Source organism: Rhipicephalus sanguineus, chromosome 9 (assembly GCF_013339695.2).
Source record: "Rhipicephalus sanguineus isolate Rsan-2018 chromosome 9, BIME_Rsan_1.4, whole genome shotgun sequence".
In the NCBI taxonomy this organism is placed as follows: Eukaryota; Metazoa; Arthropoda; class Arachnida; order Ixodida; family Ixodidae; genus Rhipicephalus; species Rhipicephalus sanguineus.
The window spans coordinates 37,098,385-37,113,571 of record NC_051184.2 but is presented as its reverse complement, the minus strand read 5'-3'; the positions used below and the strand labels follow the sequence as shown (position 1 = coordinate 37,113,571).

The 15,187-nt window shown below is 41.5% G+C and overlaps 1 protein-coding gene across 1 annotated transcript; it reads left to right on the top strand.

The window, feature by feature from the left end:
• The first annotated feature begins 988 nt into the window (after positions 1-988).
• On the top strand, positions 989-9,661 carry LOC119404997 (uncharacterized). Its single transcript, XM_049419149.1, has 4 exons — positions 989-1,235; positions 5,148-5,274; positions 7,319-7,446; positions 9,303-9,661. Exons 2-4 carry the CDS (start codon positions 5,181-5,183, stop codon positions 9,630-9,632), a joined length of 552 nt encoding a protein of 183 aa, XP_049275106.1. The 5' UTR covers positions 989-1,235; positions 5,148-5,180; the 3' UTR covers positions 9,633-9,661.
• The last annotated feature ends 5,526 nt before the right edge of the window (positions 9,662-15,187 follow it).

Here is a 15,187-nt window from a genome sequence, read left to right as displayed (position 1 = left end):
TTATGCCTGTAGTTTGACACGCAACAGAGGCATTGCTTTACCACGTCAACAGAGAAAGGTCCTCCGCACGCAAGCTCTTTAAAGTTAGTATTTCCTGAACAGCCCACAGTAACTAGGAAGGGAGTTCTACAACAATTGCCTTTCTGTGAGACAGAGTTGATCAACATCTGCTGAGTGAGAAGAGAAAAAGTTTCAACTAGCTGTGCATGGAGAGCGAGGCATAAATCTGTCATTGTTGTGGTCAAAATTCGGAAGATTCTGCAAGGTTCATTATAGCATTCTACTACATGTCTTGGACAAAATGAAGCAGCTAATGAAAGCTGCTAAGGTATGTGGCACATGCAGGATGAGGCTCACTGTGGACGAGCACTATGATTGACGGAGGCCTCCTTCCCTCCTCCCCGTAGCAGATACGTCTAGTTCATCAGGTAATTAATTGTGCGTCAGCAGCGATGGAACTGTGTGATGTGTGCATCTGCCATAACTGCAGCTGTCATGCCTGATAGTCTTTACAGTTACGGGAAGTTGGATGACTGAACTTGCTAGTTCACCAAGTTGGGCTAGTTGGTTGATGTTCATTCTTCAAAGGTATACTGCGCTATACGAAACAGGGACACAGAAAAAAGAAGGGGACTGCGCACGTGTTGTCCCCTTCTTTTTTCTGTGTCCTATTGAAGAATGAACTAGTAAACCAGCTCGAAGTACGTGTGTTTTGCTTTTGACCATATGCGTGTGCGTCGGTTACTTGGTATCATGGTGCGGGGGTAGGCGGATCTCATCTACCTCCACCCCCATCTATTATCTGGGCCCGGAAAATGAAAAAAAAAAACATTTTCCTTTGAGTGATCGTTCTTCGCACTAGTACTGTCATCGTGGCGCGCCTCTGTGGGGGCATCTGGGTACTAGTAGGGATATCTCGGCTAGACGACTGTTCAATGTGTCTGCTAACCGCAGTCCTCGACCTGTACGAGATATCCCTAAAATAACTCTGTTTGGCCTTGGTTAGGCACGCGGCGTGACAAGACGACGGCGCGTGTTTACGTCTCGCTGTGCGTCGTGTGCGTGTCGTAAGCACCGTCAGCAAGCTTGCCGTCAGTGTGTAGCCAGACAGTGCAGTGTGTGCCTTGACGGCCTCGACTGCTAGTCGCGTCTGCACGCAGCGTAAAGGCGTAAATCTCTCGCAGCCGCAGTGAACAACCAAGCATCACTTCCTTCGTTGAGGAAACCTAATCGAGGTAACTACAACATGACTTCTGCATTTTTAGATTATCCAAGGTCAATGTCATGTCTGTGTTAGCGTTGATTACGAGAAGAGCATAGCCAGGATTTTATTTAGGGTCCGTAAAATATACTTCGCATACTTTTAGGTGGCGTATGCGATATGTATCGTACAATCGCGGTCAGACGGGCGTAGCCAGGATTTTATTTCGGAGCAATGACATGCCGTGTATGTCACTTTTTTATGTCTTTGGTGCTACTTGCGAAATGGGGCGTAGTCAGGATGTTATTATGGGTAGTTCTACACCCCTGTATATATTTCTTTATACAATTGTGAAAAGCTTCGGGGAAAAGGACCGGTCTGCTCTTGATGGTTGCGTAAATCGACTGCACTACAAATGAAATTCTTTCGCTCGAGGCAACAATGCTAGAGGCCCGTGTACTTACATTTAGGTGCACGTTGAAGAACCGCAGGTGGTCAATTTCCGGAGCCCTCCACTACGGCGTCTCTCGTAATCATATCGTGGTTTCGGGACGTTAAACCCCGGCAATTAATATTACATATGAAATTCGTCGTTTCAGTTGTTGCTCATCGCGTCTTGCACGAGCAGTTTAAAGTAAACCCAGTTCCACGAAGTGAGAAACAGCTGAGCTGTGGTCGTATTTTCGTTGTTTTGCTGTGATCTTTTTTTGGGGTTTTGCTGCGATTCTCGGCGTTTTGTTTGTGTTTTGGTGTTTTGCCATGATTCGTGGTGGAGTTTTCTGTTTCACTGTGGTTCTTGCGTGTATCGCCGTGGTGGATTTCGTTTCCTTTCCCTGCCGTTTCCTTTGGGCTTCCTTCTTTCGAACCTGCCGATTGCCTTGCGTTTCCTGCTCTCGAAGCTCGGGTGTGTTGGCGACGTCGGCGCTGCCACTCTCGTGCGAGTACAGCAAGTACAGCGCGAGCTCCCACTACCGGAGTACCCTACTGACCCTACCCCGGCGCGCTCTCTGATTGGTCCGCTGCTCCCCCGGCGCGTTGGTCATGTGACCTGCGTGGTGCAGCTGCTCGGATGCCCTCCTCTCCTGGTCACGTGACCTGGCTCTGCTGCTGCGTGACGTCGGACGGCAAAGAGCCGACCTAGAACAGCTTGGCTGTTAATCTATGATCTTGTTTTCCTATTGTCTGTTCTCACAAGACAATGCCTTCCCTTCGCATGTACAACACTCCTATTTACAACTGGCTTTCTTGTTCATCGGATAACTGTTTCAACATGGCTGGAGCAGCTGTAGTGCCCATGCACGCTTCATATATATTTATGATAATTTTTAATGTGAATTTACCACTTGAGGCATGTTCGCAATGACTGCGCATGCACATGCCCCATTGGTGCTGCCCGCATGTAGAGTGCCAGATCATGCAGCAAGTTTGACTGCAAAAGCGACTGAGCTAGTGGACACTCCCTCACGCTCCACCTGATGGATTGTGCGACTGGGCTGGCTTGGGCATAACATTTTGATTTTTGTGCTAAGAAAAACAAACACATGATCAGAGAAGACAGGACTTGGGCAGTGTTCTGTGCACATATATTAAGCATTGTGTGCACAAACAGTGTTGTTGTTGCAGTGCAGCTGATTGTGCATGCTAACGTCCATCAAACCTGCCATCCGGTCGCAGTTTAACTGCAATTGGGAAGGGAATCCTGCTATTGGGATTCATGAAAGAATGTATTCAGGATATAATTTATATAACTGGTGAGCTACATTTGGATAACTGAACTGCAATACATGCAAACTTCCTTTATAAGGAGGCACTCGAGGTGGACCTTCAAATTACCTGCCATGGTAGCCTAGCACGTGTCATGCTGCTTAGCTTGAGTGTGCATGTTTCATTCCTGTCCATGGCAGCTGCATTTTGATGGGGACGAAATGCAAAAACTACCATGTACTTTGATTTAGGCGCATGTGAAAGAAACTCGGGTGGTTGAAATTAATCCAATATCACTCACTACGATGTGCCTCATCGTCATTGAGTTTTGGCATGTAAAACTGCACACACATTATTATTATTATCATTATTATCATTATCATTATTATCATTATCATTACATTCAAATTACTTCATTATAAAAGTCGTGCACCATAACACTTGCAATAAAGCTGGTATGTAAGAGATCTCTTGCCATACCCATAATCGCTTTATTGTAGAAGTCTTTGTTGTTGAGATATCTGACCTTGCTCATTGTTACAGACAGCCTATTTGAATGTTTTTGGTTCTGTCATGAAAACATATATATCTGGATATCATATATGCAGAGCTTCGTATGCTACAGTCTCTTATATATTAAACTGCTTGAAGTATAGCGCATGGTTATTACTTCTCCATAGGAATACTTCTTGTTGGACTAGTTAGGTGTGATACATGGATATATATATATATATATATATATATATATATATATATATATATATATATATATATATATATATATATATATATATATATATATATATATATATGAACATATAGCCAGTACAGAATCTTGACATATTGCCTGTGATAGGTGTAATTAGTCCTTGAGCTCAATTACTAAAGTGGCGGACGATAATTATGCGAGAAACTCAAACTCAAAATTGACAAGTGAACTAAATTCACTAATTGAAATTCAATATTGAATTGCTTTTTGGCACATATTGTAATTTACCAATTGTAGCCAGTGAGTTTGCAAGCTGATATATTCAGTGATTCAAATAATTTTTAGGGCGACGTCAGTTTTGAGATATTCATTCGCAAAGTGTGTAACACAGTGAATGGACATTCCAATTGCCATATTTTCTCGCATATAACCCACACTGAAAGATGGAGAAATGTGCTTAAAGGTCAACTCCGGCGATTTTTCGAGGTCGATGGATCTCAATGAAATTCGCTGGGTACGTTCCTTTGCACGTTTCCGTCATTTATGCCAAATTACAGGCTTGAGACATGCGCAGATTGTTTGCAAATGAATTTTAAAGATTGTCTGCAAACGCCCTCCTGGCTACCCACAATTATTGGCAACATTGAGTCTGTGACGTCAGTATTGGTAAGGCGCCGGAAGTGACGCAGCCGAGGGCACCGCTAACTTCGGCGCTTCGGCGCTTCGGCCGCTACAGCGAGCGTCTGCTGTGCACAAGGCGACAGACAGCGTTGGTTTGGCCGGTGCTTCGCTGGTCGTCCCGGCTTTCACAGTTTTCATACTCCGCGCCGGCGTCACCGGCATGCTTTGCACGACTTCCGGTTCGTTCGTAACAACGTCTACGTCATACGTAGACAGTACACTCGGTTGGGTTTCGGTTTCGGTGTTGCGCTTTTTTGCTTATTTAAAATTATTCTCCAATTTGCCGAGTATTTCTGCTATCGAGCCCGTAACAGGAGCGTCTCAGGAACATAAAAGCACCATTACTTTGACATGGCCAAAAAATCGCCGGAGTTGGCCTTTAAGAAGTGGGGGTGTGGGTTATATGCAGGGGCGGATTATACGCGAGAAAATATGGTACTTTTATGCTTCAGTGCACACAAGAATGTTTTGTTAAAAATGTAAGTGGAGCAACAGCGCATTTTCACGGCATATTCGATGGTGCATGGCTAAATCTCAAGGGCATATGCCTTGCAAGATCAGTTGCCACAATTAGTCAATTTCAATTGCAATATGTACTGTAAAGTAAATAATCAAAATACAAAATTAGTAATATTTCATTGATGAGATGATTGTGTGTTTTTACTTTTTACGTAACTAGCACCTGCCAGTTTGAGTAATCGAGCTCAAAACTCCAATCATGCTAGTCGTTGCAGTTTTTTTCTAATCTCTATCAAACGCGGTATATAGCTTTTATACATATCATGCTTCTGCTACACTGACCAATAAGTACTGTCGCGAAACTGGAAATTATTGCTTTCTTTTGATGTGCAGGCCTGAATCAGCCGTTGTGATTTTGAAGCCAGCATGGATCCTTTCATCAAATCTTTTTTTGAATGTGTCTGGTTCAGTGTTCTCCTCAATCTGGCATACGCTTTTGATGAAGAGTTTGAAAAAAAATGTAAGTTTCCTTGCCATCCTAATTGTAAACTCATTATGCAGCTGTGCTATGTCCACATTCACAGAAAATTAGCATGCCAATTAAGGTTCTGTTGAGCTTTCTAAGTGGCTCATTAACAAAAGTGATTGCTCACTTCTTTCATGTTTCAATATAGACAAATGGCGGAACTTGATGTTGCTTCCACATTCTAGGTAAATATGACAATTTTGGCATACATTGATGCCATAAGTTATCTTGGTAGGCAAGAATTGTACATGTGCGGAATTTTCATGATTTAGCATGCTATAAGTATTTATCAATGAAGCAAAAATATAGAATGCAATGTGTTTTTCTACTTATACTGTGTCCATCGGTTTATAAGCATGCAACCTGTCTATATGGAACAAGTCTTGGTTGGTAAGGATCCATCATGAAGAAAAGCAGGCATTTGTGTTGTGTGGTTCTCTTATGTCTGTGGCTGCACATTTAACTTATTTCTATGATGATTGTCTATATGAGGTGCTTCAGGTGACTTCAACTACCATATTTACTCGAATGTAATGAGAATTTTTTTTACAGATTTTTGCTTCGTGAAGTCAATCCGTGCATTACAATCGAATACTGGAATTACTGAAATTCAAGTTGTCTAAAAAGTGCAACGATGCACACAATTATTTTATTTTTGCTTGTTTTTTTTTTTTTTCGCCCTGATGCAATAAAAAGCCACCCTTCGGATTGCAAATGTGTGGTCGCATTAGAATCGAGTAAATACGGTGCATTTTGTAAAGAAAACGTGGGGCTTTGAGCGAAGAAGAAATTAATAATGTGTTTTGAGCAGTCACACTTAGTGACTTGTAAAATATAGTTCATTTGCTTCAATCATTCTTGGGCAGTTTAATAGGCATACCATTCAAAACATAAGTTGCACGTCAAGATGTCAAAGGACATGTTTTCGATGAGGCTGTCTTTTATGTAAGTTCCTTTGTTGTGAACCTAAAAAATGCTCATGATATGCAAGGAGTCAGGATTGTGCTCATTTGTCAGTGTATTCATGCTCTGCCACAAAATAGGCGGATGGGGAACTTCAGGTGGCATTTGTCGACAGCCTGTCGCTTATCACTTGCTGTCGTTGCGGGTTTCCATATTTACGACAAAGTCGCTGATCTAGCTGTCTGGCTGAGAGTTCACTCATCCTAGACACTAAGCAGCAGGCATACACAGACTAGTTTTCTCTTTTAAAACGCCTATGAGTGTTTACTTTATCTGGTGTGTTCGGTGCTTTAACCAGATCACAAAGCTTATAAAATACTAGATTTCTACAAACAGCCCTACATTTTAAGTGACCTCTAGAACTACTTCAAATGCAGGTTATGCTTGAAGGTAAACATGCATAAATTGCTTTCAACTAGACAGTTTTATAAATTTACAACAAAAGAAGTGTCAAGTATTGAAAGTGTCAAGGTAACTTAAGCTAACAGGATCACTCAACAGTGTAGTATGTCACATATAAAAAAAAATTTTTTTTTTCACGTTGCAACATGACATACCATACAATAATATGCAAAAAGCTACAGCAACATGCGTTCTAGAAGATTATGCAAATATTCGTTTTTAGCATACCAGATTGCCTGTTTGTACCTAAGCAATTTAGTGCTTCCTGTAACCAACAGATGACACGGGTGTTTGAGTCCCACCCTCACCATTGTTATAATGGACCTGCGGACAGTCAGAGATTTGGATTTGAAGCAACATTTGTTCTCAAACACAGAGAAGTATGTACTAAGCTGAAAATTGGATGCCTGTTCTTAAAGAAAAGACTCAAGTGAAAGTGAAACTGGTCTAAAATCGCAACACTGCCTATCACTCATTGTTGGTTGAAGACACTCAGCGACAAACTTTGTAGTACTCATAACCAAAGCTCTGGAAGCAAAAATATGATTTTCTAGTCTCTTTTCGGTAGACAACACTCCTCCATTAAGGGTTAATTTTCGGTGTTTGCTGTCATATTGAATGTTGTGTAATGTTTTGTGTGATCTGTGTAAAATAAACTCCATTATATGCACAGGGAATAGCATGCATAAACGGACCATCTTGGCTCCTGGAACAATCGTCACCATATTTGTCGCCTTGATGATTGCAGCAACTTGTATAAGCCTGCTCTGTTTCTGCCTGCGACGACAGCGCAATATATATGTAAGTGTACCAGTGGTACAGGGCCTACTTTGAAAGCAGTGGGCATTGTTCTTGGTGATATACACTGCAGGCCCCTTATTATAGTTACAATAGCACAAAGCCAGCATAGAGTGAAGCCATGTGAGAAATTAGTTGTTTTGTTAAATTAGACTGTTGGAATATTAGTGCCTTTGGTGACAGTTTTTCATTAATTAATAGTTGATTGAAGTTCATTCAAAAATTCATGTTCATTGAACAATTATGTTTCACTGCATTTCTTGCGCTTTTAGCATCATGCACTACATACACCTATGGTATGGAATAAGTACTATTTTTCAATTTCAAATTTGCAGTGCGTATACTATATGCCAGCACACACGAGGATGACAGAGCTGAAACACTGAATGTCTTACCTGCTTGAAAATTGCACAGCCACCTAAAAATGGGCGCCTGTTGTATAGCTTCTTAAAGGACAATGTAAAAAATGAACCTACACATGATGACGTGAAAATTAAACACTCGGTCATCAATTGGTGAACACATTTTTCTAAAACGCTTCATGTGTTAAAATGCTTTATATGTTCTAATGTTAAAACTTGCTCCACAGGTCCAATCAAAAGTGTCTCAAGTGTTATGCTGCATGTTGTCTATATATTTACTTTCAACATAGTGCTTGAAGAATATTAAGTAGAAGAGTGAAAAAGGTGAATGAGGAGACTGCTTGCTTTTGAAAAGATTGCCTGCCCAAGAAAGTGGACAGCAGGACAGTTGCATTTGTAGCTCAGCTGGTGGAACATCACAACAAGCGTAGAATAACAGAGAGCTGAGCTAATTCATATTAAAGAGACAGGGCGCACAAACACTGACACAAGAGAAAAGTCATTGGCGTTTGGGGTGTCTCGACCTCTCTTGTGTCCATGTTAAAGGGACGCCCTGTCCCTTTAACATGAATCACAAGCATATTGCGAAAGATGTGAATCTGGTATCATGGTCTCCATAGCAGCAGTTTTATTATCAATATATTTGAATTGGTCGTTAATTCAGCAAATGAGTTGTTTGTCTTTTGGAGCACAGCTTCAAAAGATAATAACATGAAATAATAATAAATGAACACAGTGCATGATGACTTTTTCTGCATACATATAAATTTTTTTAATTAATAATGCAGACTAGAAAGAACTCATGAACTTGTCACAACAATTAAAGCAAGTGAGTTTTAAATTGTGTTCCCAAGCTTGTGTAGAAAACACGCCAGAATTCCTTACACTGTTCCCCTACAAAGCATTCCATCTACATTGTGAAGAATGATGCACAGAGTACCATTCTGTTTCATTTGTCATTTTGGGAATTCGTATCTCAATACATTATGAAAGTACATAGGTAAAATATTGCTAATTTACAAGCTCATTCACGTTCCTTGAATGATATCTGATGCCCACACTGCCACAAGATCTTGTGAGCAACAATTATTTTGTTGTGCACTGTCTTAATAATTAAAACACGAGAAGCCGTCACCAAGGCACTTGGTATGTGCCATCGTGAGTTATTCATAGTTTCGTAAGACAAAGGCCTACTCTGAATTTTCTATAACACAACCGTAAATTTCTTAAATATGAACTCAGTTCATACAGTTCTGTCTATCCAGCCTTCACATCCACAGAGCATTCTTCTGCAATAAATTTTGGGGGTTGACTCTATCGTGACGGCAATGCGCATACACTTATACCACTAGTAGTTTTGTTTTGTTTGATTAGTTCAGTACCAATTTGCTCACATCTAGATTCTGCATTGCCAAAGTGACATTAATGACCTGTAACTGTGACAGTATTACCAATTCCACGACCCACATCAGTGATAAACATGCCTGCTCGGTGCAGAATGCCAGTCCTTGCGTTCCACCTCCGCTGACACCAGCTGCACCTGTAGTGACGTCGGGGGCAAGGACGCACGCCCCACTTGACTCGTATCCTCTGGTTTCGGGAGCGACTCTGTCTCCGGCCACACCAAGTCCACAGCAGACTTACTACCCCCAGCCAACTGCACCATATTTACAGGGGGGCCCCCACATGGGCAACGATGCCGCACCACTGATACAGCCGCCGGCTGCCGTGTTGCCGTCGCCATCCGCACCACGCGAGCCACTGCCATATGAGCGACCACCACCATATGCGAACCAATCTGAAGAATCTTATGTCATGAAATCATAGTTGAGCACAGCCTTGCATGGTAACCGCACATGTCGAACCGGTGTGGCAGCTGGGTGGCTGTGGCATCTTTGTACTGAGCATGAGGTCGCGGGTTCGAGTCCAGTGATGTTGGTGTGTGAGAACACGTGTCATTAAAGGGGCCCTGCAACACTTTTTTGACATGGTCAGATAATAGTGCTGATTGGTAGTCGAGGCTACTGTGAAAATATGAGCCAGACATTGTAGCACAGCTCGCTGCATGCACTTTACAATTAAAATTTCAAAGTCAGCTAGATATTGCGCTCACTCTCCTCTCGACAAATGATGCCATATATACCCAGAATCGACTGCTGTAGAGTGCTGCATTGTGCCTGTACCGCACTCTACAAAATGCGCTCGTCATCACACTGAAAGGGAGCGGCACGTTCAAAGAAAAACAAGAAAGTGCCCGAGATCATTTCATTTGTTGCCATGCGGACATAGCTTCTTGCCTTCTTGTCATCCCACCATGCTGTGTAGCTTTCAGCGTGCTCGCTGGGACAAAAGGAGAGAGAAAGCGCTCAAAGCATGCAACAAATTCCTGTAATTCCACTCGTACTTGACGGATTCTAAAATTTTTCCGGCAGTTAATTTGTGAAGCAATAAACTTGGATAGGTAAAGTCATTTCATGATTACTTGGAAAAGTGTCGCAGGGCCCCTTTAAATTAAGTTCACGCATCAGAACTCCAGGTGGTTGAAACCAATCCAGAGTCGGATCAATCAATTCTTTGTGTGATCGCAGTGAAAGTCTGGTCTGTTTAAATATGACGCACTGCCAATATGTTTCTTTCACATATCATGCACTGAAAGTAACATTTTTATAAATAATTTGGATACTCATCATTCGCAATGATGAGATACTAGATATAACAGCATTTTAATTTATGGAGGACAAAGGCCATGAAAGACTCCATATGTAATTGCATATTTCTTTCTTGTCGTCCTCATTTTAGCACTCCTTGCAGAGAAATAATGACAGCTTTCACACTCAAAAAGCACACTTGTATTGCGTGAGGAATAGGACCATCAGCATAGAAAAATTCTACGTTGAGACAGCAGCAAATGAGTCGCAAGTATGCCTGACTGTTGCACACTAGTCCACATTATTGTCATCTTGTCCACTTGGAAAAATTGTTCTCACGCTGGCTGTGAATGAGTCACGAACACACCTTGTGTTTACATGCTAGTCAAAGTAAGTTGTTTTTGTTTATCCTCTACTGACTCGTTCTGAAGCCGCTGCCCAGGTTCTTGTGTAAACAGCTGCGAATGGATCCAGACGAAAAGTTCAGTGAGGTCGAATGCAACGATGAACAAATATCTCCCTCCTTACCAACGTAAAATGCCTGTCGTATCTACTGCTAAATTCACACTGACATTTTTAATAATATGTTTCACTTTATTAAACACGTGTGTTAAAATTACGCAGAGATGAGAAAGGTATTACAAAGCGATGCGATTATGTCGATTGGCTGTGAGACAAGTAGTTGTGTACGGCAATAATAATTAAGGCAGAATAGACTGTATTGCATTTGTAGCTCAACAAACTAAACTCTGATAAGCCTGGTCTGTACTGACTGTTCTATCCTGAATGATTAGTTTTTTGTTCTTAATTCTAGGAACAAGTAACGTCAACACCATTAAAGCCACCTTTTAAATACTCTCGTGCACATGTACAAAGATAATTCCGAATCTCTTGCCCACTGCTCTGAGTATGCAAGACCAATTTTTCCTTCACTCTTGAGGTTGGCATAATATAGTCATCTAAGTGACAGCCACATTTAAGCTGGTGTGTGCTCTCAGACTTGTCTCTTATAGACATGACAGCATTCCAGCAAAAACTGCGGACATTATATCATCAGGGGCCACATATTCTCAGTTGATCGCATCATTGGGCATCACTTTTGGTACGCGTTGATTACCTGAGCCAGCAGACTGGATCCTCATCACTTCAGCTAAGGTATCATGCTGCTATATCATAAAAAGTGAAGGTACACCTGCTGATGAACCACTGAGAATGACCCAGTGGTAAAATATGAACTATGAGTGTTCGTTTAAGCACCTTCTTCTGAGCTGTGATCTGCACTTTGCATTTTATCCTTAGTCTTATTGCACAGTGATGTCACTTTGCATGCACTGCATTGACCAAAGAAACAGAGAAGCTTCTTGGTTTATCCTATTGAGCTTTGTAGGTGGTTGAACAATTTATGGCTCCTGATTTTGCTGGGTCTGCCTATGCATAGTAAATACCAGGGGCATAGTATCTTATTTACCGATCTGCTTTAACCATCTCTTTGATTGACTTAAGTGAACTGTGTTAAGTTTCCGGCCATGGTGGCTGCACCTAAGTGATGGGGGAAAAATGCAAATATAGTCTTGTGTCTTGCACGATTCCCAGGTGGTCAAGATTAATGGGAAGCCCCCTGCTCTAGTGTCTCACAATTTATGAGCCATCTTGTGATGTCAAACTGCATAATTTATTTTAAATGATAAGACTGCATAACATATGTGTTCACTTATAATAATTATTATTGTTATTCAAATACCCTGAAGGACTGTACTCGCACTAGTTAAGGTTGTTTCAGTAAGTCATTAATAAGTGCAGTGCACGCATTCGAACAGATGTTAGATCCACAGTTTGTGGCAGTGAGTCTCCGGTAATTTTATTTTGATTGCCAAATGCATTCATAAAGATGCATTTCTAGCAGTCACACGTTATCGAGCATGACGGTGACAAATACTAATTGTTTTCACTGTCATGTTCCTGTCAATGTAACGTGACATACACACACTACGTGACAAACATTTTGTCACCTCATCTTCTTTGCTAAAGTGTTTGCCAATGTTGAACAAGTTTCTGCTGTGTAAGCTTCTAGATGATGTACACAACTTGCACACTTCCATTTCATGCACAACAAACTTGAATTTCGCCTCAAGAGCTGTTTTACGCTCTGCATGGTCTGAATGTGTTTTATGTGAATTCTGAGTGTTTATGTTCATGTTGTGAATGTTTGTGCTGGTACAAAGACTCTATGCATATGCATGGTTGCAAGTGCTGAGCGTTGGAAGTCGCTGCATTTTAATAAACATTTCTTTCCTGCATTATATGCTCAAGCATGTGTGGAGGTCAGTGCTCGTATCGATGCTCTTTTTATACTGTGATACGCGAGGCAATTAACTTGCATCTGTTTTGTGTCACGGTCTTTTGCCAACATGTGCCTACCTTCGTTTAATTTCTATTTGTTGTCTGCCGTTTTACTTGCTGCATTGCAAGTGTGCATGCTGCCTTGTGCAACAATATTTTATATCAATTGTTCCTAAGTTATGAATAAAGATAATTTACATCGACAATATTTGGTATGGCAGTGTTTTGAGTGGTTCACTGTCGATATTATTGATTTGTGCATTCTTTAAGTGTCGTAGCGTACGCAGACACTTACATGTACATGTACATGTACTTGAGATAGTCGGTCACGACTGGCAGCCTCCTCTGCTCCTAATTCAATACCACACTTCAATTTATACAGTCAATCTTTCACTTACAGCAGGCCGGGAAAGCTTTTTCGCAATGCAATAGGCTGTAGTGCACATAATAGCTATATACAATGTTCTCAATCACTTGTGTGAATATAATTTTTTTTTTTGAAAGCTTGTATTTAACTGACACTCGACAGTCATTGTCTATATTTCAGTCATAAATTGCTGTCTTTTTCCTCGATCTCTTCCATACTCACTTCATTCAAGATACTGGCCAGCGATCCTACGTGGTTGTAATGCATGCCTCTAGTGCTCTGAAATCGCTAAACAAATTTTTTTTCTAAAAAGAATGTAGCTAATCTACACAGTTTAAGCCTCAATTGCACATATCCTGCAACATGCTCCCTATGCTTGTGTAAACTGAATTTTGGTGCCATGCTGTCTCACCATGTCAAGGAAACAAGATAGGCTCGTCACATAAAAAAAAAACAATTAAAATATTAAGTATACACCTGAAACCCCCAAATAAAAAACAAAGTTTGAACTTTTTGTGTGCATATCACCCATAACACTTTTCCATCCTGCGCAAATGTTTCTTTTTTCCGGCGTACTAACATAATTTTTTATGCATTTCGTACGATGCGTCTAAACAGGTTTAATTTAGTCTCTGACTAATCAAAACACTTCAGCCTTCTCCTCAACATTGCCCCTGGTATTTACTTCATTCCACATAATTCATTCTTTGTATGAATGTCTACCAAGCAAGAACACTCACATTTTCAGCGGCATCGTCGTAAAAGTGATCATATACAACTTCCAGAGTTCTGCGTGCATCAGTGCCAGTGTTCAGAAATGCAAAATACACTATATGGTCCTAAATGGCGGAAGGTATGCCCAGCGTTGAACACACACAGATTGAAACAGTTTCGTTGTCTTTTCTTGTACGTGACAGGCTTGTGGGGTTCATTCTTCTGAAAGACTATTCGGAACATTTCAATTCATGTGCACAAATGTACAGCGACATCACTTGGTAAGTTTTTGTTAGTTTTGAAAAAAGAACCATTAGACGTAATTTTACGTGTTGGGTGTTCCTTCCTTAGCAAGTCCCACAACTTTTCAACTTATGCTATAAAATACGTAATTAGAGCTTGCATAACTAAGCTAGAATGTTTGACTAATTGTAGTATATAGAATGACGAAATTTATTCTTAAAAGAGGCCCTTGTATGCAAATGATACTCTCAATCACACAAACCCCCTTGCTGGAGGAGAATCCTGGCTACCCCCCCGCTCCCCCCGAGCACAGTCTCTATTTTTGTATTTATTTTTTTGTTTATTTATTTCTTCGTTCTCTGCCTCTAACTTGGGAAAGTGGATAAGGCAGTCGTAGAATTACTGTGGCAGTCGTTGAACTGGGATTTGTTAAAAGGTTCAGGGAATACAGGAAACCACGACCTTTCCAGTAGGTCACACATAGGCGTGCGCACAGGGGGGGCAGGGGGGGCGCCCCCCCCCCTAATCACCTAAGAGGGGGGGCGCAAACTCTGTCCCGTACATTGACCCTTATAGTCACCTCAGAGGGGGGGGGGGCGCAAAATCTGCCCCATACATTGACTTAGTAGGGTGGGGGAGGGGGGCGCTGCGATGAACCTTTGCCCCCCCTGATGGGGAACCCTGCGCACGCCTATGAGGTCACACAAGGAACTCAAGGTTTCTTTATCTTTCTTTTTTTGGGGGGGAGGGGGGCAACTGTTGTTGCAGGTGGACCAGTCACAAGTGAGCACCGCGCTGTTTCTTACAAAAAAGAAGATTGGCAAAATATTCCCCAGAAGGCACCAAAACGGGGATTTCCGTGTAAGTATTTGGCCGAAAGTCCCTGTTTGATCGCTTTGACAGGGACTTTGACTCAGCCTAGGGATATGTGTTTACGCCGTTTGTACAAGGAAACTACTGCCAGCGCCTGCTACTGCACGTAACTGCGTGTGTAATATGTGACGTCTATGCTGCCGACCAATGAATCTTGTTTCTTATTATTGCGCGTATGTGTGTAAACTCAACGTTGG

Bases quoted from the DNA above. Each gene is read 5' to 3' on its own strand.
- LOC119404997 (XM_049419149.1), top strand. From the start codon at position 5,181: ATGGATCCTTTCATCAAATCTTTTTTTGAATGTGTCTGGTTCAGTGTT. The intron at 5,275-7,318 runs GTAAGTTTCCTT...TTATATGCACAG, and splicing joins TGAAGAGTTTGAAAAAAAAT to GGAATAGCATGCATAAACGG. The intron at 7,447-9,302 runs GTAAGTGTACCA...TGCTCGGTGCAG, and splicing joins GACGACAGCGCAATATATAT to AATGCCAGTCCTTGCGTTCC.